Genomic DNA, 25,834 nt, shown 5'->3' with positions numbered 1-25,834 from the left:
CTACCCTTCTTGTAGTAAAACACACATAAAATTCCATGGAAAAGGCGAAGCAAAAGCACACTGGTAAAGATGCTCAAGCGACAGGTTTTTGGGTGACTTTGAAAGCCTAGTTTTCCTGGAAATGTTGGTCTGTTTCGACTCTGTATGACCTGAAGAGCAATCAAATTTTAAGTTACAATTTCTGCCAAATTTAATTTTTTAATACACTGAAAAATAATCTTGAACAGGTTATTTTCTATAAGTAAAAATTAAATTGTCTGTAGATCTGTACTTTCACCACAATAATTTTAATAAGAACTATTTTACAACACATTTCTAATCCAATGCAACTATTAACAGTGAATGAGAAAATGCACCCCCTATAGAACCCTGGCGTGGAGTGAGAGAGGAACATGTCAGCAAACTGTCTGCCAATGTAGCATCAAACCGTCTCTTTGAGGGAGGCCAGACGCTCCCTGATGAGCTTGTTTTCCTCCACCATCTTATAGATGGTCCTGACAACAGCAAGTCTCACCTGTCCAGGAATAACAAACACTAAGAAGTGCTGCATAATCATAAAAATAATGATCCTGGAGACTGATGCCAGCATGCAAATGTGACTGTTAACACTAATAAATCATTAGGTTGAACCAAAACATTTAATCACAGCAAATAATAACATAGTTGGTATTCAGATCATTAGCCTGTTGCTGATTAACCAACGAGCTCCATGTAAATGTCATATAATGTGGCCATTCTTTAAAAAATGCTGGTCAACAACACACACAATATTATGCTCTTTAAAAATAAGTCTTACCCTCTCTTTCTCACTGGAGGCTTCGCTTTGGGGTCTTTGGGAAAAAAAGAAAGGGTCTTCAACAGGTTCACAGACCATCTCAGGAACTGACAAAAGAAAAGCTAAATGTTATTGTGGAACATGCTCTCAGGACGAGGAGCCCATGGTCAGGTAATCGGGCAAAACACTTAAAGAGGACCTATGATGATTTTCCTCTTTTCTGACCAACAAATGTTGCTACAATGTTGGATACTCCTGTTAAATAATACGAGTGTGTCAAATCATTAGGTTCATGCATTTGGATATGAGTTTGCACACAGTTTTGGATGACACAACACTGTGTTTTGTAGTCTTTTTTTATTTAACAGTGGGCTATTATTTGTGACGTCACAGGTTGACGGACGTACTTATGTGGGCACCCTAGTATATGTTGTTATCATTTGGGCCGAAATGAGTTTCCTCCGCCGGGTGGCGGGGCTCTCCCTTAGAGATAGGGTGAGAAGCTCTGCCATCCGGGGGGAGCTCAAAGTAAAGCCGCTGCTCCTCCACATCGAGAGGAGTCAGATGAGGTGGTTCGGGCATCTGGTCAGGATGCCACCCGAACGCCTCCCTAGGGAGGTGTTTAGGGCACGTCCGACCGGTAGGAGGCCACGGGGAAGACCCAGGACACGTTGGGAGGACTATGTGTCCCGGCTGGCCTGGGAACGCCTCGGGATCCCCCGGGAGGAGCTGGACGAAGTGGCTGGGGAGAGGGAAGTCTGGGCTTCCCTGCTTATGCTGCTGCCCCCGCGACCCGACCTCGGATAAGCGGAAGAAGATGGATGGATGGATATTGATATATCCGCTAACGTCACCACTTGGAAAAACGTCACAAATTGGACAAGTTCCAAACGGCTCGTTGGGAGCAACTATAAAGGTTTTAATAAATATCTTACACAAAAATAGGTACCCATAGGTAAAACAAAACCTATGACATGACTAATTGGGGGCTCAAAACCATGTTACTTGGCCCACCAGTAAGTGTCATAACCACTGAGCTATGTATTCTGAAGGAAGTAATAGCAAGCAAGAGAATAAGTTAAATAAAAAATGTTTCATTCTACAAAGTAGACAAGTTTACTAATTTTGTTTCAGTTAAAATCCTAATATAATCATTCATATTCTTTACTGTTTGCTAGTGTTACCATATCTGAGTTATTGTGTAGAAATTTGGGGATACAACTACAAATGTGCGCTTCATTCACTAACTGTGTTACCAAAAAGAACAATTAGAATAATACATAATGTTGGATATAGAGAACATACAAACCCTTTATTTATTAAATCACAAATATTGCAATTCAAAGATTTGGTGCATTTGCAAACAGCTAAATAAATGTATAAAGAAAACTATAACATGCTACCCAAGAATGTGCAACAATTCTTCTCAACAAGAGGAGAAATATAACCTTAGAGGAAAATCTAATTTAAAACATTTGTATGCTCGTACAACACTTAAAACCTTTAGCATATCTGTACGTGGAATTAAATTATGGAATGGATTTAGGGCTATATAAATAAACATTGATTGATTGATTGATACTTATGTAGCCCTAAATCACGAGTGTCTCAAAGGGCTGCACAAGCCACAACGACATCCTCGGCTCAGATCCCATATCAGGGCAAGGAAAAACTCAACCCAATGGGACATTGAGAAACCTTGGAGAGGACCGCAGATGTGGGGATCCCCCCACTGTGCGACCGGTGCAATTGACGTCGAGTGGATCTAGCATATATACAGGACTGTCTCAGAAAATTAGAATATTGTGATAAAGTTCTTTATTTTCTGTAATGCAATTAAAAAAACAAAAATGTCATACATTCTGGATTCATTACACATGAACTGAAATATTGCAAGCCTTTTATTATTTTAATATTGCTGATTATGGCATACAGCTTAAGAAAACTCAAAAATCCTATCTCAAAAAATTTGAATATTTCCTCAGACCAAGTTAAAAAAAAAAAAGATTTATAACAGCAAAACAAAATCAAACATTTGAAAATGTCAATTAATGCACTCAGTACTTGGTTGGGAATCCTTTTGCACGGATTACTGCATCAATGCGGCGTGGCATGGAGGCAATCAGCCTGTGGCATTGCTGAGGTGTTATGGATGCCCAGGATGCTTTAATAGCGGCCTTTAGCCCATTTGCATTATTGGGTCTGGTGTATTTCAGCTTCTTCTTCACAATACCCCACAAATTCTCTATGGGGTTCAGGTCAGTGGAGTTGGCAGGCCAATCGAGGACAGTAATGCCATGGTCAGTACACCAGTTACTGGTGGTTTTGGCACTGTGGGCAGGTGCCAGATCATGCTGGAAAATGAAATCATCATCTCCATAGAGCTTTTCAATAGATGGAAGCATGTAGTGTTCTAAAATCTCTAGAAGCGTCTGACTTGGGCTATGGAAAAGAAGCACTGGACAGTTGCAGAGTGGTCCAGAGTCCTGTTTTCAGATGAAAGCAAGTTTTGTATTTCATTTGGAAGTCAAGGCGCTAGAGTCTGGAGGAAGGCTGGAGAGGAGAAAAATCCAAGTTGCTTGAAATCCAGTGTGAAGTTCCCACAGTCAGCAATGGTTTGGGGAGCCATGTCAGATGCTGGTGTTGGTCCACTGTGTTTAATCAAGTCCAGAGTAGGGATGTCCCGATCCGTTATTTGGATCGGATGCCGATATTTGCCAAAAAATGCGTATCGGCAAGGCATGGGAAAATGACGATCCAGATGCAGTTTAAAAAAAAATTCGGTCCGTGTTTTCCAACGCACCGATTTAAATAATACATTCCACTTTTCTGCTGCTCCCTAATTTCCGTTCCGCATTTTCCAGCACACCTTCAACACATTTACAGGTGTGTAGATTCTCACGCAGTTGCTTTTCGCTGCTGGCATTACACGACAAGCTCAAGTTCTCACTTTTTTCTGTGTCTCCCTCTCACAGACAGCAAGCGCACCTTCTTACACACGTCACATACTGTCACGTCATACGTCACATACGTATACGACCTCCCCGAGCAGAGAAGTAGCAGCAAGGCTAACGTTAGCTGTGATGCTAGCGCAGCCGTGCGAGCAACGTTCCCTCTAAGGTGCGCGCCTGCGCAATTGCGCACTGCTCAAGCGCCCTCTGCAATTATATGCCACGCACAGGGGCGCCGAAAAGGGGGGGGGTAAAGGAGAAAAGGAGACAGATTCTAGGGGCCCATGATGGAGGGGGGCCCAGAGAGCCCCCTAATGATGGTGAAATTATAATACAGGGGGCCCTGTAAAGATTCTTTTCATGGGGCCCAAAATCCCTAGCGGCGCCCCTGGCCACGCACAAAATCAAATAAAACCGTATGAAAAAATTAGTGATTTTTTTAGTTGTGATTTCCTTCTCGACATGAAAGTTTAAAAGTAGCATATATTAATGCAGTATGAAGAAGAATGTTTTAATGTAGACATGCAAGCCTTGAAAGAAAATTTTGAAAATCAAGACTACATTTCCTGCAAATGGGTGCATTTCTACCCTATATTTTAACTTTAGATTTATTCTCATATCAAACTCTTTTGGCTGTCTTTTTGACACTTACATCCGGCACCCCCCTCCACACCCCGGATTATAAATAATGTAAATAATTCAAAGTGATTATCTTGTGTGATGACTGTATTATGATGATAGTATATATCTCATAGGATATATCTGTATCATGAATCAATTTAAGTGGACCCTGACTTAAACAAGTTGAAAAACTTATTGGGGAGTTACCATTTAGTGGTCAATTGTACGGAATATGTACTTCACTGTGCAACCTACTAATAAAAGTCTCAATCAATCAATCAAAACACATAGAAACATCATACTGCTGTGATTATATGCATCAAGTGTTCATTCAAGGCTAGGGCAAAATATCGAGATATATATCGTGTATCGCAATATGGCCTTAAAATATCGCAATATATTAAAAAAAGGCCATATCGCCCAGCCCTAGTTCAATGATGCCATTTCTGTTTGTCATGTATAATTTTGTCTATTTTGTGTTTATCCTTGAATAAACAGGTCAGTTTCTTGTTACCAACCATTGTGTATTATTCAAACTCCCCTAATTCAGCTGGCTAGTTGTTATCAAGAGTACTAAAACCCTTTTCAACATGATTCTGACAACTAAGTAGGCTAAATAACTTTAAACTTTAATACATTCTCGGATAGGCCAGTATCGGTATCGGTCAGTATCGGTATCAGATCGGAAGTGCAAAAACAATATCGGTATCGGATCGGAAGTGCAAAAACCTGGATCGGGACACCCCTAGTCCAGAGTCAATGCTGCTGTGTAACAAGAGATTTTAGAGCACTACATGCTTCCATCTGTTGAAAAGCTCTATGGAGATGATGATTTCATTTTCCAGCATGATCTGGCACCTGCCCACAGTGCCAAAACCACCAGTAACTGGTGTACTGACCATGGCATTACTGTCCTCGATTGGCCTGCCAACACCCCTGACCTGAACCTCATAGAGAATTTGTGGGGTATTGTGAAGAAGAAGCTGAAATACACCAGACCCAATAATGCAAATGAGCTAAAGGCCGCTATTGAAGCATCCTGGGCATCCATAACACCTCAGCAATGCCACGGGCTGATTGCCTCCATGCCACGCCGCATTGACGCAGTAATCCGTGCAAAAGGATTCCCAACCAAGTACTGAGTGCATTAATTGACATTTTCAAATGTTTGATTTTGTTTTGCTGTTATAAATCTTTTTTTTTTTTACTTGGTCTGAGGAAATATTAAAACATTTTGAGATGGGATTTTTGAGTTTTCTTAAGCTGTATGCCATAAACAGCAATATTAAAAATAATAAGGGGCTTGCAATATTTCAGTTGATGTGTAATGAATCCAGAATGTATGACATTTTTGTTTTTTTAATTGCATTACAGAAAACAAAGAACTTCATCACAATATTCTAATTTTCTGAGACAGTCCTGTATATAAAAAAAAGCTCTGCTTCTTCCTACTCCTTTTCGGACGTGCTGTAATGAAACAACTGGAAATGTGTGATGATTTACATTGTATTGTATGCATGTTCGAAATAAACTATGTGAGTTGTGTGGTCCTCTGTGTTTTTAAATTTATATTTATTGTTTTAATTGGTTTTACCCTTTAAAATAGTTTTTAATCATATTTATTTTTATATTGGTTTTGTATTTTTTTTTTGGTTTTTATTCAGGAGGTAAGGATAATACTTGAATATTGTTTTTAATATTGCTGTGCAGCACTTTGGAAAAAAATGTTGTTGTTTAAATGTGCTATACAAATAAAGTGGATTGGATTAAAACTGAACTGAATTAATTAGTGAGACTAAAGTTGGGTCTTAAATTGAGCCAAGGCAGTCTGGGGAAGTATATTTAATGTATGTTATTAGTGTGATGCTGCCTATGCTTTAACATGTTTATACGACAAAGAAAAACATGTTCTATGTTTTTTAGGCAAAGCTTAAGCTAGGCTACTCCAAGCTAGCAAAATCGCTAATAATAATAACAATAATATGGGTACAATATTTACTTTGCTCGCCAGAGACGAAAGCTTTATTTTCCAATACCTTTGGGCGGCGTGAACATGTATCCCTTGGTCGTCTCCTTGTTTTTCACATCCTTGGATAAAGACGGTTTGACTAACTTTGGGAATTTGACTTTTAGCAGACGAGACGTTTTGTCACCTCTTGTCGTCTTTTTCACGCCAGTGCGCCTCCGCGTGTCATTACTCTGGTAGTCATGTGTCCCATCTCTTTGATTAGAGACACGTTTTGGGTCCAAACTTGCTAAATATACTTTCTTATTCGACATGGTGTAATTTTCAAACAGATGCTGCTGTGAAATAGAACGGTTCCTTTCTTTGAATTGCTTTATCTACAGCCAGGCCAGCAGGTGGCGGTGTCACGCCAAATTTCTTCCCTCTAAAAAACATTCCCTCCCGCCTTTTACTTCCGGGGCTGCGTCCAATAAAATCACAAAGTTGCCGGGGGTCCTTTACCTGCACGCGACTGTCCTGTTTCGCGCCTGTACAAAAAACATTAAATAATCGCTTTCTTCAGATTCCAGCAGCTGTCAAAGACTAAGTATCCTTCCAGCGACGGGCAGTCAAAGCCGAAGTGCTATCGATCGCTGTCAATGACGTAAGAGGAAACATGACCACGGAAGTAAATGGGGGAGGGAAGGTTTTTGTAGAGGGAAGAAATTTGGCGTGACAGCGGCAACAAGCTCCTCGATGACGTCACCAAACCCGGAAGAGCAGACTTGGCGCTGCACTGCGATCATCAACGTCCATCCATCTATTTTTCCTACCGCTTGTCCCTCATCATCTTAAATATATGCATTTAAAACGTTTTATTCTAAACGCTTAAATCAAACAAGACATTGGAAATGTCAAAATATAAGCCTTCAAGTTATTTGCTTTTCTTAAAAATTATACAACCAACAAATATATATTTGTTGGTATATTTTTTATTTAATTTGTTGGTCTCTTTTTAAGGGTCCCCACTCCTCACATATATTTACTCAAGAAATTCGACAAAAATATTGTATTATTTTATTGGCTGCTGTATACATTTTTGTGCACAATTATCAATTCAGACTAAATGATGTTAAAAGGCTCAGGAAGTTCCTTTTGCTGATTGTCTATCTAGGGGCCACTATATATATATATATATATATATATATATATATATATATAGGTTGATTGGCAACACGAAATTGGCTCTAGTGTGTGAATGTGAGTGTGAATGTTGTCTGTCTATCTGTGTTGGCCCTGTGATGAGGTGGCGACTTGTCCAGGGTGTACCCCCCTTCCGCCCATATGCATCTGAGATAGGCTCCAGCACCCGCCGCGACCCCAAAAGGGACAAGCGGTAGAAAATGGATGGATGGATAGATGGATATATATATATATATATATATATATATATATATATATATATATATATATATATATATATATATATATATATATATATATATATATATATATATATATATATATATATAGTTGTGATGCCTTCAGTGACAATCTACAATGTAAATAGTCATTAAAAATAAAGAAAACGCATTGAATAAGGTGTGTCCAAACTTTTGGCCTGTACTGTATATATATATATATATATATATATATATATATATATACAAAATGGATGGATGGATATATATATACACATCCATTTTCTACACCTTGTAACTTTACAAAGATACCCTAATAATATAATAATTATGATGCTGCAGCTTATCATTTAGCTGGAGTTAGCCACATTGGAATATATCACTGTTTCGTCTTGCTGCTCCATCTTGAACCTGTGGATAGAACAAGAATAAGGAAGTATTATTCCAAAAGCATCCATATTGTAACTAACTAATATTTTTACAACAAACTGCACCTTGATTCTTGTGGGTGTTTGGCTTTGATGGTGACTGTTGAGTAAGTAACCTCGTCATGTTCATCAATAGCGTGCTGCTGCTTGGAGTATATGTGTGGTGGAGGATGAGGGTGCGGCGTTGACAAGCTGACGTTGGCATAAATATTGTCTTCAGCGGCTGCAGGGCTGACATGTTGGGCCGGAACCTGTGTTGATGGAGGGTTCAACAGTAGCGAGTGGTTAGTTCATGGGTGTCAAACTCTGGCCCGCGGGCCAAATTTGGCCCGCCGTGTAATTTCATTTGGCCCTTGAGGCAATATCAAATTAACATTAGAGCTGGCCCGCCGGGATTATACAGCGGTGGTGCCGCTGTAACACCGCATTCACTGCTAATACTCGTACTTGCCAACCCTCTTGATTTTCCCGGGAGACTCTCGAATTTCAGTGCCCCTCCCGAAAATCTCCCGGGGCAACCATTCTCCCGAATTTCTCCCGATTTCCACCCGGACAACATTGTTGGGGGCGTGCCTTAGAGGCACTGCCTTCAACGTCCTCTACAACCTGTCGTCACGCCCGCTTTTCCTCCATACAAACAGCGTGCCGGCCCAGTCACATAATATATGCGGCTTTTACACACACACAAGTCACACTGAGGGTGGACGTATAAACAACTTTAACACTGTTACAAATATGTGCCACACTGTGAACCCACACCAAACCAGAATGACAAACACATTTCGGGAGAACATCCGCACCGTAACACAACATGAACACAACAGAACAAATACCCAGAACCCCTTGCAACACTAACTCTTCCGGGACGCTACAATATTCACCCCCGCTACCACCAAAACCCGCCCCCCCAACCCTGCCCCCGCCCACCAAGTTAACGTTGATATTTACCTCAGAAGGCTGCAAATAGAAAAGAGGCATTCAATTTTTTATTGAAATTGTATTTAATATACCATTGATGTTTTTTCGTTTATTTTTTGAGAGGGTACATTTTGCACTATTAAGTTATATAAGCGTTGCTTGTTCCATATTCAGTGTTAAAGCAAATCAGTGTAGCAAACTGAGCAATAATTAACGTTTTATTCATGCACTTTCTCTTGCTACTTCAAGGCTTGAATGTTTCATTCATTCATTATTGTTATTTTATTTTCAAATGTGTTATAAGGCTGTGGAACAAGTTTCTTTTGATATTTACCTCAGAAGGCTGCAAATAGAAAAGAGGCATTCAATTTTTATTTAAATTTTATTTGATATGCCATTGATATTTTTAAATTATTATTATTATTTGAAACTCGATTTTACATGTCACTATAAAGTTATACAAGCCTTTCTCGTTAAATATTTAATGCAAAACTTGTTTGGGTCCCTATTAAAAGGTGAATTTGTTCAACCTTGGCCCGCGGCTTTGTTCAGTTTTAAATTTTGGCCCACTCTGTATTTAAGTTTGACACTCCTGGGTTAGTTGATGCACAGTGCAAAACCACAAACTATTTGTTTAATGTTGAGTGCGGAAGCTTAGTAAATTGTGGTTGTATGAGTGGTCATGATGAAAAAAACATAACTAGTCACAATGGAGGCTTCAAAGCAGGGGTGTCAAACTTGTTTTCATTGAGGGCCACATAGCTCAGTAGGTCAGTTACAAAGGATACAAAGATACATTGCAGTAATGGCTGCCACAAGAGGGCCGCTTGTAACGGTCACTATATATATATATATATATATATATATATATATATATATATATATATATATATATATATATATATATATATATATATATATATATATATATATGTGTGTGTGTGTGTGTGTGTGTGTGTGTGTAAGGATTTGCCCCATGATAGTACATAACTGCCTATATTTGTTTGATTATTTTTTTTTTTTTTTTACATCCACAATAAAAACAAATTTAAAATAAAAAAACAATGGCATCTGGGTCAACCGAATTTTACCATAAAATTTACAGTTTGTGTTTTTTTAAAGCATATTCCTGTAAGTAGAAAAAACAGTACAACAGTTTTAAAAAGGAACAATGAAAAATAGGCGACGGAGCTGCTGTTGTTGTTTTTAAAGAGTATTGCTGCAAATGGAAACAAAAAATTAAACATGACATATTCTGGTGCCAGTTTTTACTGTGTACAATTTGATGAATAACTTGCTTTGTTATCATAAGTCAAGCAGATAGTTAGGTATGTATTTATATTTCGACAATAAATGTCTGGAATGTATGATGATATATTTGTTGCATTATTGGATAATATTAAATCTTAAAAGACATGCATTTGTATAATGTGCACATATTTTTCTGTCAAAATGGAAATAATCAATACTGTACATTTATTAAGAAAAGATAAAGTACTTTATTGACATACATTTCCAGGTTTTTGCAGGCCACACAAAATAATGTGGCGTGCCAGCGTGCTTAAACGTGTCACACTCAAAGGCCGCGGAGGCCACATCTGGCCTGCCACATCATTTTAAGTGGCCTGCAAAAACCTGGAAATGTGTGTCAATAAGGCATTCTGTCATTTTTGCGAAACGTGTTTCAATTTTGACTGAAAACAATACCGCATGCAACTGCATCTCAACATTAGTTGATGAAAAAAGCTATTCCAAACATCTGTCATTGAAACACTTTTCAAAATTAATTCTAGAAAATATTAACTTTAGTTTTTGTTTGTCACCTTGATTTGCAAACACAATTTTCCCATCGGTTTGTTGGCATGCAGTATGATAATTATCAAATGAAAGGGGCAATTGTGTAAAAAGTATACATGTATATGGTTTTGCAGCTACAAGTGGCTTGTTGAAAGCAGTTGTATTGCAATGTGGCCCACAGTAAAAATGAGTCTTATACCTGTGCTTGGTTTAAAGCAGGGGTCAGCAACCCGCGGCTCTAGAGCCGCATGGGGCTCTTTAGCGCCGCCCTAGTGGCTCCCTGGACCTCTTTCAGAAATGTGTGAAAATGGAAAAAGATGAAAATTAAAATATTTTTTCTGTAGGAGAACAAACATGACACAAACCTTCCTAGTTGTTAAAATTCCCACTGTTTATGTTACACATGCTTCACTGATGAGAGTATTTGGCAAGCACCGTTTTGTCCTACTAATTTCAGCGATCCTTGAACTTGTCGTAGTTTTTTTACATGTACAAATTTTGTCCAATGCTGCCGCAGAAAGACGTGTTTTATGCCACTCCTTCTTTGTCTCATTTTGTCCACCAAATGTCTTATACTGTGCGTGAATGCACAAAGGTGAGCTTTGTTGATGTTATTGATTCGCTGGAGTGCTAATCAGGCATATTTGGTCAATCCGTGACTGCAAACTGAAGTGAAGTGAAGTGAAATATATTTATATAGTGCTTTTCTCTAGTGACTCAAAGCGCTTTACATAGTGAAACCCAATATCTAAGTTACATTTAAACCAGTGTGGGTGGCACTGGGAGCAGGTGGGTAAAGGGTCTTGCCCAAGGACACAACGGCAGGGACTAGGATGGCGGAAGCGGGGATCAAACCTGGAACCCTCAAGTTGCTGGCACCGCCACTCTACCAACCGAGCTATGCCGCCCCAAGCTAATAGATGCTAACATACTATTTAGGCTAGATGTATGTACATATTGCATCATTATGCCTGGCTTTTAGGTATAATTGAGCTAATTTAATTTCCTTTACTTATGTCCTCTCTGTGTTGGCCCTGCGATGAGGTGGAGACTTGTCCAGGGTGTACCCGCCTTCCGCCCGAAGGCAGCTGAGATAGGCTCCAGCACCCCCCGCGACCCCGAAAGGGACAAGCGGTAGAAAATGGATGGATGTCCTCTCCGTATTTAATTTATATCTGCATGTCTCATGACATATTATCTGTATGTAATATTGGCTGCATTTCTGATAGTTGTTTTGTGTGCCATGTTGTTCCAGACCACAGCAAACGTTACCCAGCTTGCAAAGATTGTAATAAATCCATTAGAAGAAGACAGCCTGCCGTTTCCTTAAACTTGGAGACACACATCTATACCTTTGGACATTCTAAGCCAGTCATTTCCAGAAGTCATCTCATCCTGTGAGAAGCCTCCATTTTACTAATGTTTTCCAATGTTACAAAAATATGTAGAATAAAATTAAAAATACAACATTTCTGTCAACGAAGATTTGCGTCAGCCTTTGATAGATAGTACGCTAATATAGCTAATATAGACACTTACATCATGTGTTGCCTTCAATATAACACTTAACACAAGGCTTTTCATTTTTTGAAGCTCCAGATTTTTTTTTTTGTATTTTTGGTCTAATATGGCTTTTTCAACATTTTGGGTTGCAGACACCCGGTTTAAAGCCTCGCTTTGATGGCTGGCATGAAGGACACTTACCTTTTTTTCGGCCTTGCTCCTCTGTTTATTCCTATCACAGGGATAAAATGAATAAAACAATATTATTATCATTATCATATCTATATTTCTACTATGTTAATTTTATGACAGTTGGAAATTAAGTCGTTCTTGCGACTACCAGTGACAAATGGATTTCTGTTTGCAGCTTGTTGCGGTATATATTTTCTTATATATTATGTACTTATGTGAAGCCCTGTCATTTTAGGCAAGAGGGGCCCACAACATTATGCAACGCTTGAAAAATTCCTCGCTGAGCATATCCAAAAATAGCCGCATTTGTTAAGGGTTGTGAGTAATACGGATAAAAACCGCTGAGCCATACTCTCACCTACCATAGCAAAAGAAGAGCTATCACAAGTGTCCCAAAAAGACACACCCCGAGTCCAGCAAGCACCCGGACTTGGAGGCTCCGACCACCTGTGGAGATATGTAACAAGACACATTGGTAAGAATGGAGTTTGTCAGAAAGTTGTCGAATGTATCATCTCAACACTGCACGTGGCCTGTCTCCTGGTATCTCCTCCACGCTCTTACGTTTGTTGTTGCCTGAATTACCGGCAGCAGTTACTGCATACGTCAGCAGAGTAATTAGGAGCCTCTGTTTGCTTACTTACTACTAAAAGACAAGTTGTCTTGTATGTTCGCTATTTTATTTAAGGACAAACTTGCAATAAGAAACATATGTTTTAATGTACCCTAATATTTTTTGTTAAAATAAAGCCAATAATGCATTTTTTTGCGGTGCCCTTTATTTAGAAAAGCATCGAAAAGTACCAAAAAGTATCTAAATAATTTTAGTACCGGTACCAAAATATTGGAATCGGGACAACACTGATATAAATATATATACAAATATATAGTCGAAGTTTCTGTGGTTTATTCATTATACAGTGCTCAATACCGGGGTAGAGCGGAATATACGTTGGGTCAGGAAAAACACACAGACGCTATTTCATCCTTACAAGTTTCGCAGGTTTCCCTGCTCATCAGGGGATTTGATAAAATCCCCTGACGAGCAAGGAAACCTGCGAAACAGGCTTGCAGGGATGAAATAGCCTCTGTGTTTTTTCCTGACCTAACGTATATATATAATATATATATATATATACGCCCTGAGATCGGTAGGTTGTGAGTTCAAACCCCGGCCGAGTCATACCAAAAGACTATAAAAATGGGACCCATTACATCCCTGCTTGGCACTCAGCATCAAGGGTTGGAATTGGGGTTTGAATCACCAAAAATGATTCCCGGGCGTGGCCACCACCGCTGCTCACTGCTCTCCTCTCCTCCCAGGGGGAGATCAAGGGCGATGGGTCAAATGCAGAGAATAATTTCGCCACACCTAGTGTATGTGTGACAATCATTGGTACTTTAACTTGAACTTAATACATACATATGTATATATACAGGTATATATATAAATGTTTACAGCCCGGCCCCAGGCCAAATTTTTTAAACCCAATGCGGCCCCTGAGTCAAAAAGTTTGGGGACCCCTGGATTAGATGGTTGACGCGCACATTTGAGCGCTGCTTAGAGCATACTTGCCAACCCTCCCGATTTTCCCGGGAGACTCACGAATTTCAGTGCCCCTCCCGAAAATCTTCTGGGGCAACCATTCTTCCCAATTTCTACCGATTCCCGCCCGGACAACAATATTGGGGGCGTGCCTTAAAGTCACTGCCTTTAGCGTCCTCTACAACCTGTCGTCACGTCCGCTTTTCCTCCATACAAACAGCGATTTATGTGGCTATTACACACACATAAGTGAATGCACTGCATACTTGATCAACAGCCATACAGGTCACACTGAGGGTGGACGTATAAACAAGTTTAACACTGTTATAAATATGCGCCATACTGTGAACCCACACCAAACAAGGATGACAAACACATTTCGGGAGAACATCCGCACCGTAACACAACAGAACAAATACCCAGAACCCCTTGCAGCACTAACTCTTCCGGGACGCTACAATATACATATATCCCTGGCCTTAGCACGGCATAACATGACACTAACAATTGTTATATTCAACAGGGACAAACCAGAAGTATCGTCCTCCATTGCCAGCAGCACTTTGGTGGAGCTGACGACGCCAAGACGGTTCCTGGCCTGGCAGAGGTACATTCCAGTGTGGGAAGTTTCCATGGAGGGAAGAGACAGCACCTGTCCTATGCCCATTTGGAGCAGGGAGCTGGAGTTGGTCCACTTATACCAGATGTGGCTGTGGTTTGCAGGGTTGGCTGTGCTGCTGCATGTCACGTTGACACTGCTGCCCTCAGCAACACTTGGCAGATCTGATGGAAACGAGGCGTTTGTTTATTTGTATGTGAAAAAGCAAAAAAAAAAAAAACACTTTTTAGGGCCTAACACAACAAAATAAGACTTTGTGTATTCGTACACTGCACATCCAGGTTCATCCCAGAAGAGCGGACATACGTGACCCCTCTCCTGCTGATGTTATTGGAGGCCTGACAGTGGTACAGTCCACTGTGGTGGGGTTGAAGGGGAGAGATGATGTGGTCGCGTCCAGAGCTTATCAACTGATCGTCCTTGTACAAGCTGTATCCACTCTGTGGGACGGGTGGGTTGGCGTGGCTGCTGCAGCCGAGAGTCACCGAGCTCGCGTTGATGACGTCTTCTGCGGGCTTCATTGACAACAGAACGTCGTTTGGCGCATCTAATTGAAAAAATACATATTTTCAGAGAATGCCTTTTAACATTCAGTCATATGGAAATACATGTATGTTTTTGTTTTGTTAGCACATATTTGATCCAACATCAATGGTATGGATCAATGTGTGTTTTATTCTGATTATAATCATGGGCAACAAAATAAAAGCAACATCAAAAAGTGGTTAAATGATCTTGAAAGACTTCAGGTAAAAATGGTCGCTATTAGTATTGGTATCGGCAGTCCAATACCCTGTACTGTATGTACTTGGTATATGATCGATATCAACATTTGCAGTAGTTTCCATCCATATTATTCAATCAACATGATTGTCTCTGCCACATTTTTATCTGTGCTAGATTATGGTGATCTGTTTTATATGAATGCTACTCCTGTCTTCAGATGGTCGACTCTGTCTACCAGTGACGTGCAGTCAGGGGAGGAAGGTGAGGCGGGGCCTCACGTGCCATCATGGAAAGAAAAAAAATTTAAAAAGAAAAAAAATTAATTAAATTGTTATACGTATCCAGTGATTATACTATAAAGTTATTTTCCATTTAACTTCACCAGTTTTAGATTATTTTTTATTCAAAATCGCTGAATTTTCACATTTGCAGTTCAAATACTGAGAAGAGACTTGCAGTGAGTCACCAGCCAGTTGAGACTCGCCATGGATTGCGCAATGACTCGGCTAACTGCTGGCCTGCTGTGCAGTGAGACCGTATTGCTAAATGAATTATATTATACATTTCCATAGTTTAGTTAGCTGAGGTATATAATGTACATACAGTGTACTTTGTCAACAACTGTATGTGTGTAACGTATTTCTTGTGCTGAGCAATCATAAAACGGCTGCGAAGACGCACTGGGTGAGGCTTGCAGTAATCCCGCCTCCTGGTGGTAGAGGGCGGTAGTGATCTCAGATATCATTCTTGCGACTACTCGCCTGCAGAAGAAGTGACAACAAGCAGCAACAGTTAGCAGCGATCATTTATTTTTTCCTCTCGCCTGAACTTTTAACATGGAGGATTACATATCTAAAATAAAACAGTTTTCTAAACTGGACTTTCAATCGAAGCAGGAGGTAATAATTAAAAGAAGATCTCCATCGAGACAGAGATACTTTTAAAACTGAAGAAAGATAAGGAAGACTTCTATAAACAAGTTATCGATGCTTTTGTTCAAAAGGAGCGGCGCATGGACTTCATTTATAATTAAAGGTAAGACCATAATAACGTTTTTTTTATTAAATGTGCTTTTTTGTGTGCTATAGTTTGTATGTGTAAAGTTAAAGTTAAGTTAAAGTACCAATGATTGTCACACACACACACTAGGTGTGGTGAAATTTGTCCTCTGCATTTGACCCATCCCCTTGCTCACCCCGTGGGAGGTGAGGGGAGCAGTGGGCAGCAGCAGTGCCGCGCCCGGGAATCATTTTTGGTGATTTAACCCCCAATTCCAACCCTTGATGCTGAGTGCCAAGCAGGGAAGAATGCTGGTATGAGCTTTTAAACATAACCCGTTAACTGCTGCCAATCAAATGGTGAATAAGATACTCTTTAGGATTCATATGTTTGTAAATCTGACTGTGATGAAGTCAGTGCCCCACCAGCCATGAACCTCACTGCACGTCACTGCTGTCTACCATGCTTCTTTGAGGTTTATCACAAACTGTAGAGCCATGACACACCACTGTGACTTGTACTCTCGGGTGGGATGGCCTTCTCTGTCCATTAGAAGACAGTGTCACTGGTTCATTTTTATTTACAAGGCTCTTCTGGGACTATTGCCCGAATATATTTGTGCATTGATTGCTCAGAGAAGTACGCACTCTTATGCACTGAGATCCAACGATCAGTTGTTGCTCTCTGTCCATTTTGCTCGCACTGAGCTGGGGGAAAAAAAGCTTTTGTCTATGCAGCTCCTTGTGCTTGGAACATGTTACAAAGAGACTGGAAGCTGACGGAATTTGTATCCTTAAATGCTTTTTAATCTAAACTGAGAGAATTTGAAGCGGCCTCAGTTATCTGTAACTGTTTTACTTGATGTCCATCCTGTCATTTTAAAGTGTAATGTGAATGTTATTTTATGTGTAACTCTGCTACCTCTTGGCCAGGACCCCCTTGAAAAAGAGGTTCTTAATCTCAATGGGATTTTTTCCCGGTTAAATAAAGGTTAAAGCATAAAAAAGAAAAAATTGTCCATCATGATACAACATTACCGACAACAACCAACATTAGAGATCCATAATATCGTAGAAAATGGATGGGTGGATGGATGGGTTTTTGTTAGTTCTTAGTAAACAAATACGCATGGAGAGGTGGCAATGTGCTAAGCAAGAAGGTATTACATTTTGGTAAGTGGAGATATAGTTTTTTCTCATTGTCCGTTGTTCTAATTAAAGGCATTAAACCCGTCTGACCTATCATCATCCAAAAATCCCAGAAAGTTGTAGATATACAGTGTTATAAAGTGATGACAAGCATAAACTGAAACACGGATGAGTGCTGAGCAATGTGAATATGTGCAATTTAATTTAATTCACTTCATAAAGTTCAACCCGTATTGCGAATTCCATTTGTTTACAGTACACAATTGAACATTTGGACTTTTTTATTAGAATTAATTGCAATTAATCAATAGTACGTTTGTACTTTACAATGGGGTTGGAATCACTTTGAATGCAACTGTGCACTAACAGTAACAATACCAAAAATGTGTCGAAGAGGTTCATTTAGCCTACTGATGTGTATTTATAAATGGTTGATTTACATAGGCTAGTAAGGTAAAGTTTTGTACCTGACAAGTTTCGGCTACCGAGCTACCGAACTACGAAGCTGCAGAAGCAAGGTAGCCGAAACTTGTCAGATACAAAACTTTACCTTACTAGCCTATATAAATCAACCATTTATAAATACCAAAAATGAACAATGAATCTATAATCATTATTAAAATGAATAAAATATTTTGCACAATTCACTCATCTGCAGCAAAAAGTGGCTTTAAATCCCCAAAATGTCTCTGGCAACGCGTTTCCGGCACGCTGCAAGAAAAAAAACTTGACAGCTCAGTCTCATACACACTGAAATGAGTGATTTTCCATCTAGTGGTACGCAAAAGAAGCCTGTGAATATGTATTTTATATGGAGTATCATTGTTGATGATGTTTGTGCATTGTATGTAATGTTACAGTGGCCAAACATATTAAGTACACTACCGTTCAAAAGTTTGGGGTCACATTGAAATGTCCTTATTTTTGAAGGAAAAGCACTGTACTTTTCAATGAAGATAACTTTAAACTAGTCTTAACTTTAAAGAAATACGCTCTATACATTGCTAATGTGGTAAGTGACTATGTCTGGTTTTTGGTGCAATATCTACATAGGTGTATAGAGGCCCATTTCCAGCAACTATCACTCCAGTGTTCTAATGGTACAATGTGTTTGCTCATTGGCTCAGAAGGCTAATTGATGATTAGAAAACCCTTGTGCAATCATGTTCACACATCTGAAAACAGTTTAGCTCGTTACAGAAGCAACAAAACTGACCTTCCTTTGAGCAGATTGAGTTTCTGGAGCATCACATTTGTGGGGTCAATTAAACGCTCAAAATGGCCAGAAAAAGAGAACTTTCATCTGAAACTCGACAGTCTATTCTTGTTCTTAGAAATGAAGGCTATTCCACAAAATTGTTTGGGTGACCCCAAACTTTTGAACGGTAGTGTATATACTTGTTAAATAAAACCTATGCCTTGTTTTTAGTGAATACTTGGGCCTACTACGCAACTGTATTTTAATCTTGGTCATTACGGTGTTATTTGGCAAGCCAGCTATTTTCTGAGGTGGTACTTGCCGGTGAAAAAAGTTTGGGAACCACTGCACTAAACAATAACAAAGAGTAATATGCCCTTTTTTTTACCATCACTTAGGCATTTTGTCAACACGAGGACTCTTTTTAATCTGTCTTATTTTCATGGAAAACGTATCATTAGCCAACTTCTATGCTCCTGTCAGATTCAGAATCGCTTTTATAGTCAAGTATATCCACACATACAAGGAATGTGTCTTGGTGTGTTGGTGCAAAAACAGCAAATAAGTAACAAGGCCAACGTAGCAAGATTTAAGTAAATTTAAATAAAATGGGTGTCGAGTCCAAAAGTTTAGTCAGTGACTCAGATTTGACGTTTCACTGACATAGCAACTTGAGTTTTGTCACTTTGTTTGTTGAGTCAAATTACTGCCAAGTGGTTCAGATTTAAATGGGATATACAGCACAGGCCAAAAGTTTTGGACACACCTTCCCATTCAATGTGTTTTCTTTATTTTCTTGACTATTTACATTGTAGATTGTCACTGAAGGCATCACAACTATGAATGGACAAAAAAACAACAAAAAGTAAAATAACTGAAAACATGTTTTATATTCTAGTTTCTTCAAAACAGCCACCCTTTGCTTTGATTACTGTTTTGCACACTCTTGGCATTCTCTCGATGAGCTTCAAGAGGTAGTCGCCAGAAACGGTTTTCACTTCCCAGGCGTGCTTGAAGCTCATCGAGAGAATGCCAAGAGTGTGCAAAGCAGTAATCAGAGCAAAGAGTGGCTATTTAAAAAAAAGAAAAAAAGAATATAAAACATATTTTCAGTTATTTCACCTTCTTTTGTTAAGTACATAACTCCACATATGTATTCATAGTTGTGATGCCTTCAGTGACAATCTACAATGTAAATACTAGTAGGGCTGCGAATCTTTGGGTGTCCCACGATTCGATTCAATATCGATTCGATTCAAAATCGATTTTTTCCGATTCAACACGATTCTCGATTCAAAAACAATATTTTCCCGATTCAAAAGGATTCTCTATTCATTCAATACATAGGATTTCAGCAGGATCTACCCCAGTCTGCTGACATGCAAGCAGAGTAGTAGATTTTTGTAAAAAGTTTTTATAATTGTAAAGGACAATGTTTTATCAACTGATTGCAATAATGTAAATTTGTTTTAACTATTAAATGAACCAAAAATATGACTCATTTTATCTTTGTGAAAATATTGGACACAGTGTGTTGTCAAGCTTATGAGATGCGATGCAAGTGTAAGCCACTGTGACACTACTGTTCTTTTATTTTTATTTTTATAAATGTCTAATGATAATGCCAATGAGGGATTTTTAATCACTGCTATGTTAAAATTGTAACTAATATTGATACTGTTGTTGATAATATTCATTTTTGTTTCATTACTTTTGGTTTGTTCTGTGTCGTGTTTGTGTGTCCTCTCAATTGCTCTGTTTATTGCAGTTCTGAGTGTTGCTGGGTCGGGTTTGGTTTTGGAATTGGATTGCATTGTTATGGTATTGCTGTGTATTGTTTTGTTGGATTGATTAATTTAAAAAAAAAATAAAATAAAATAAAAAATTTAAAAAAAAAAAAAATAATTAAAAAAAAAAAATATATATATATATATATATATATATATATATATATATATATATATATATATATATATATATATATATATATATATATATATATATATATCTTTTTTTTTTTAAATCGATTTTTAAAAAATGAGAATCGATTCTGAATCGCACAACGTGAGAATCGCGATTCGAATTCGAATTGATTTTTCCCCACACCCCTAGTAAATAGTCATGAAAATAAAGAAAACCCATTCAATGAGGAGGTGTGTCCAAACTCTTGGCCTGTACTGTATGTGCTAAAGCAGAGTTTCTTAACCATAGGGCCAGGGCCCATTGTTTGGCCGTGAGTGCCTCTGAAAGGGCCTCTGAAAAATATCTGTTTCCCATGTGGTCCGTATGAGCCACAGCTGTAATACACTTTTCCACCACTTGTGGCAGTAATGACAATATCAAACAAACAGAAAAGTTTCTCAAGCGCAAAAATTATGACTAAAGTGGTCAAGCTGTATTTTAATTTGTACTTAAATTTTTATTGACGGCTTATTTAAGAAACATTAAATATTAATTTAGTTTATTTATTTTAGCACAACATAATTGCATGTAAACTAGTTTTTCGCCGGTTATTTTTGAGTGCCTTCAATTGCAGTAGAATTGGTAAGTACTTATTCTTCTAACGAGCCTGACCAAAGCCTGAAGTTTATGCGTTGAATGAATATTAATCTTTGTGAATAACACATGGCGTTATATCATTTGTGAGAAGGTTAGATATAATTATTGAACACGATTAAAATTCAGAGTAAGATCACCGGTACTAATTCAGTGTTAATATTTGAGTGGGCCCCGAGGTCAAAAAAGGTGCTCAAGGATATCTCAGTGTTACTCACATTGCACATTCAAAGCCACAGAGGCCGACTGGATCTTTTGGCCGAGAACAGCACAATAGTAGCCCCCAGAATCCTTTATGCTTGCAGAGAAGACCGGACGTGGTACCGGTGTTCCATCGCGGTACCAGACTACCTGCAGCCGCGTGGCACAGCCGCTCCAACAGGACAGGCTGACTTCTTGCCCCTCCGTCACCGTGCTTGGCTCCAAAACAGCTGTCAGTTCTGTTTTTTTTTTTAATTCCAGACATGCAAGTTAAGAGTCACAGTAGGGAAGGAATTCACACGAATCTCGCGAGAGATGAAGTGGTTAATCATTTTGCAATGCAGTCTACTGAAAATGATGGAAAGTGTCACATCTACATAGCAATTTATGCTGTAGTCCGGGGGTGTCCAAACTTTTTCCCTTGAGGGCGGCATAATGAAAAATGAAAGCCTTCGGGGGCATTTTGATATTTTTAATTTTAAAAACCAATAAAATATATATTGTACCCATGAGGACCCCCCTCAGTTTTGGTGAGTGTTAAAGGTCCCAGTCATTAGTGTTAAAAAAAAGTTTATTTTACTTACCACGCCTAAATATCTATAGATCAATTTCAGGTATATCCGCTGACATATTAATAAAAAAAGGGCATAAATTATAATAATGTTTTTACTTTATAATATCATATTATAAAAAAGGGCATAAAAGATAATAATGTTTTTACTTTATAATATATTATAAAAAAGGGCATAAAAGATAATAATGTTTTTACTTTATAATATATTATAAAAAAGGGTATAAAAGATAATGTTTTTACTTTATAATATCATATTATAAAGTAAAAACATTATTGTGGAGGGGGGCGTGGCATGCGGACCTGCAGCGAAGCGGGGTGTGCCAGGACCGGCCTCGAGATCAGCGACAGGTGATTAGATAAGCAGGCCCAGGTGGGCCATCTACGCACCTGTCGCTGATCTCGAAGCGGGTCCTGGCACACCCCGCTTCACTGCAGGTGCGCAGGCCATGCCCCCCTCCACAATTATCTTTTACGCCCTTTTTTGTAAAAAAAAACCAAAAACATGTTTTTTTTAATGAAAAATTCCCCCTTGCCCCCCCCCCAAATGTTTAGAATATTAGATGTGAAGTAATTCTAGCCTTAAATAGGTCAACAATTCATGACAACATTGCTATTAGTTCATTGTTGTTTTATGAGAAATAACAGTTTGGGGGAAAAAAAGGTATCCAAAAGGGCCCCACTCATAAAAGTGTAAAAAAAAAAAAAGATAAAATATTTCCTAGTGGAATATTTCATGTGAAGTAGTTGGAGCCTTTAACAGGCCAATAATTCATACCAACATTAATTTAATTTAAATCTTTTTTTTTTACCGTTTACTCTAGGGCTGTGAATCTTTGGGTGTCCCACGATTTGATTCAATATCGATTTTTGGGGTCACGATTCAATTCAAAATTGATTTTTTTCCCGATTCAAAAGGATTCTCTATTCATTCAATACATAGGATTTCAGCAGGATCTACCCCAGTCTGCTGACATGCAAGGAGAGTAGTAGATTTTTGTAAAAAGCTTTTATAATTGTAAAGGACAATGTTTTATCAACTGATTGCAATCATGTAAATTTGTTTTAACTATTAAATGAACCAAAAATATGACTTATTTTATCTTTGTGAAAATATTGGACACAGTGTGTTGTCAGGCTTATGAGATGTGATGCAAGTGTAAGCCACTGTGACACTATTGTTCTTTTTTTAAATTTTTTATAAATGTCTAATGATAATGCCAATGAGGGATTTTTAATCACTGCTATGTTGAAATTGTAACTAATATTGATACTGTTGTTGATAATATTCATTTTTGTTTCACTACTTTTGGTTTGTTCTGTGTCGTGTTTGTGTCTCCTCTCAATTGCTCTGTTTATTGCAGTTCTGAGTGTTGCTGGGTCGGGTTTGGTTTTGGAATTGGATTGCATTGTTATGGTATTGCTGTGTATTGTTTTGTTGGATTGATTAATTAAAAAAAATAAAAAAAAAAAAAAAAAAAAAGGAAAAAATAAATAAATAATAAAAATATAAATAAATCGATTTTTTTAAAATGGGAATCGATTCTGAATCGCACAACATGAGAATCACGATTCGAATTGATTTTTTCCCACACCCCTAGTTTACTCTATTTTATTATAGTCAAATCTGCAACATTTTCTCATTACATCATTTTTATGTTTTTTTAGTAGCATTTTAAAAAGGGCCACACTCATCACCATCACCTGTTTGCTCTTTTATTTCTTTTGTTTGTTGTTTTTTTTTTGGTTGTAACATTTTTTTAAATGTGCCGTGGGCCGCAAAAGAATGAGCCGTGGGCCGCACTTTGGACACCCCTGCTGTAGTCAAAGCCGCAATTTGCCACAAAACGACGCCCCCCAATTTGTCACGTTTCATGTGTCAGCTAAACCGTGACAAACGGGGCTATATGAATCCCCTTCCTGCTGTATTCCACCACAAATACCATTGATGAATTTTTTTGTACCTTTCACTGACAAATGGAGTGGCCGCCTGCTGGTCCAGCTGTTCAACAGGGTCTTGAAACTAAAGAAGTAATGTCCCTCATCAGCACGTTTTAAGTTATTGATCCTCAGACTGCAGTTTCCCCGTGAGTTGCCCACATATTGGAAGTGAACTTGTGTGGACGATGTCGGCAGGGAATACAGGATCCACCGGTCAGACATCTGCTGACCTCTATACCAGGCAACTGAAGTGACTAAATGACCGAGAGGGTAATCATACTCGCACCCGATGAGCACTGAGGCCCCTTCCAAGGCACACTGGTCCTTGAAGGTCACCCGCCAGTCTCCGCTCCATGCATCTTTCATCAAAGAAAAATGCAATAGTAAATATCATTCACAGCAATATTTATTACCAGTCTAATTTAGGCGCGATTTCCTTACGTGAAATAAATAGCAGGATAATCCAACTCTCCTTCATTGTTGGAGCAACCTGAAACATACTGACAGACATGTTCCTACCACAGGATTCATCACGGTTCATAAATGAATGTAAAAAGAACGCCGCACTCACCCACGTCCTGCATTTTTCTGAGGTACATTCAAATGGGGGATGTTTCGGAGTGCAGAAAAAAAGCAGAAGTGGGAAGGTGTGTCTTCTTCTTGCTTCCTTCCAGTATAATTGCCTAATCAGCAACTTTTAGAATAGCTTATATCAGAGCTATTCAACCGGCGGTCCACGGGCCAAATCCTGCCTGGGAATGATTCCATACCAACCCCCAAGCACGTTCAAAACTTGGGAGACAAACATGGACAAACACACCAGAGTGACCCTGTTGTCTAGAGCAGTGTTTTTCAACCACTGTGCCGCGGCACACTAGTGTGCCGTGAGATACAGTCTGGTGTGCCGTGGGAGATTATCTCGTTTCACCTATTTGGGGTAAAAAAATATTTTTTGCAAACCAGTAATTATAGTCTGCAAATGATGTGTTGTTGTTGAGTGTCGGTGCTGTCTAGAGCTCGGCAGAGTAACCGTGTAATACTCTTCCATATCAGTAGGTGGCAGCAGGTAGATAATTGCTTTGTCGTGATCACAATATGCAGACGACAGCGGGAGGCAGCGTGCAGGTAAAAAGGTATCTAATGCTTAAACTGAAAAATAAACAAAAGGTGAGTGCCCCCTTAAAAAAAAGGCATTGAAGCTTAGGGAAGGCTGTGCAGAACGAAACTACAACTGAACTGGTGACAAAGTGAAGAAAAACAGAATGCTGGACGACAGCAAAGACTTACAGCGTGTGGAGCAGCAGACGGCGTCCACAAAGTGCATCCGTACATGACGTGACGATCAACAATGTGCCCACAAAGAAGGATAAAAACAACTGAAATTTTCTCGTTTGCTAAAACGAAGCAGGTGCGGGGGAATAGCGCTTTAAAGGAAGACATGAAACTGCTACAGAAAAATACCAACAAAAGAGGAAAAGCCACCAAAATAGGGGCACAAGACAAGAACTAAAACACTACAAACAGGAAAACAGCAAAAAAGTCCAAATAAGTCAGGGTGTGATGTAACAGGTGGTGACAGTACACCTACTTTGAGACAAGAGCTATAGTGTTGCATGCTTGGTTATGGTTTAAAGTCATATCCGACGACTTTTTATTGTCAATATCGAGTTTCATATTTTAATGATTTCTGCTGGTGGTGTGCCTTTGGCTTTTTTTCAATGAAAAAAATGTGCCTCTGCTCAAAAAAGGTTGAAAAACACTGGTCTAGAGGAACTTGG

General features: G+C 38.9%; 2 protein-coding genes across 4 annotated transcripts in view; one reads left to right on the top strand and one right to left on the bottom strand.

Moving 5' to 3' along the window:
• The window catches only part of LOC133649000 (uncharacterized), a 1,204,785-nt gene that overhangs the window by 255,938 nt on the left and 923,013 nt on the right, over positions 1-25,834 (top strand). The window lies entirely within an intron of this gene.
• Positions 7,981-24,628, bottom strand: LOC133647988 (B-cell receptor CD22-like). 3 transcript variants are annotated; one of them, XM_062043757.1, is made up of 9 exons: positions 24,498-24,628; positions 24,080-24,415; positions 21,562-21,783; positions 14,985-15,263; positions 14,629-14,880; positions 12,914-12,998; positions 12,561-12,591; positions 8,208-8,392; positions 7,981-8,124 (listed from the first exon to the last, which is right to left on the bottom strand). In XM_062043757.1, the coding sequence occupies exons 1-9, from the start codon at positions 24,595-24,597 to the stop codon at positions 8,064-8,066; spliced, it is 1,551 nt and encodes a 516-aa protein (XP_061899741.1). In that variant the 5' UTR covers positions 24,598-24,628; the 3' UTR covers positions 7,981-8,063. The 3 variants fall into 3 exon arrangements, with proteins under 3 accessions (XP_061899741.1, XP_061899739.1, XP_061899740.1); XM_062043755.1 differs by having other exon boundaries at positions 8,025-8,137; positions 8,209-8,392; XM_062043756.1 differs by having other exon boundaries at positions 8,025-8,137; positions 8,209-8,392; positions 21,562-21,774.

The sequence above is a fragment of the Entelurus aequoreus genome, linkage group LG04, assembly GCF_033978785.1.
Source record: "Entelurus aequoreus isolate RoL-2023_Sb linkage group LG04, RoL_Eaeq_v1.1, whole genome shotgun sequence".
NCBI classification, from domain to species: Eukaryota; Metazoa; Chordata; class Actinopteri; order Syngnathiformes; family Syngnathidae; genus Entelurus; species Entelurus aequoreus.
The sequence above is the reverse complement of the archived record's forward strand: the minus strand, read 5'-3'. Positions and strand labels throughout refer to the sequence as shown.

What these genes read in the sequence shown, in the direction of transcription:
- LOC133647988 (XM_062043755.1), bottom strand. Translation starts at nt 24,597, where the DNA reads ATGAACCGTGATGAATCCTGTGGTAGGAACATGTCTGTCAGTATGTTT. An exon ending in TATCCTGCTATTTATTTCAC is followed by an intron (nt 24,416 to 24,497) that starts GTAAGGAAATCG and finishes CTTTGATGAAAG; the next exon opens with ATGCATGGAGCGGAGACTGG. An exon ending in CAAACACCCACAAGAATCAA is followed by an intron (nt 8,138 to 8,208) that starts GGTGCAGTTTGT and finishes TTCCTTATTCTT; the next exon opens with GTTCTATCCACAGGTTCAAG.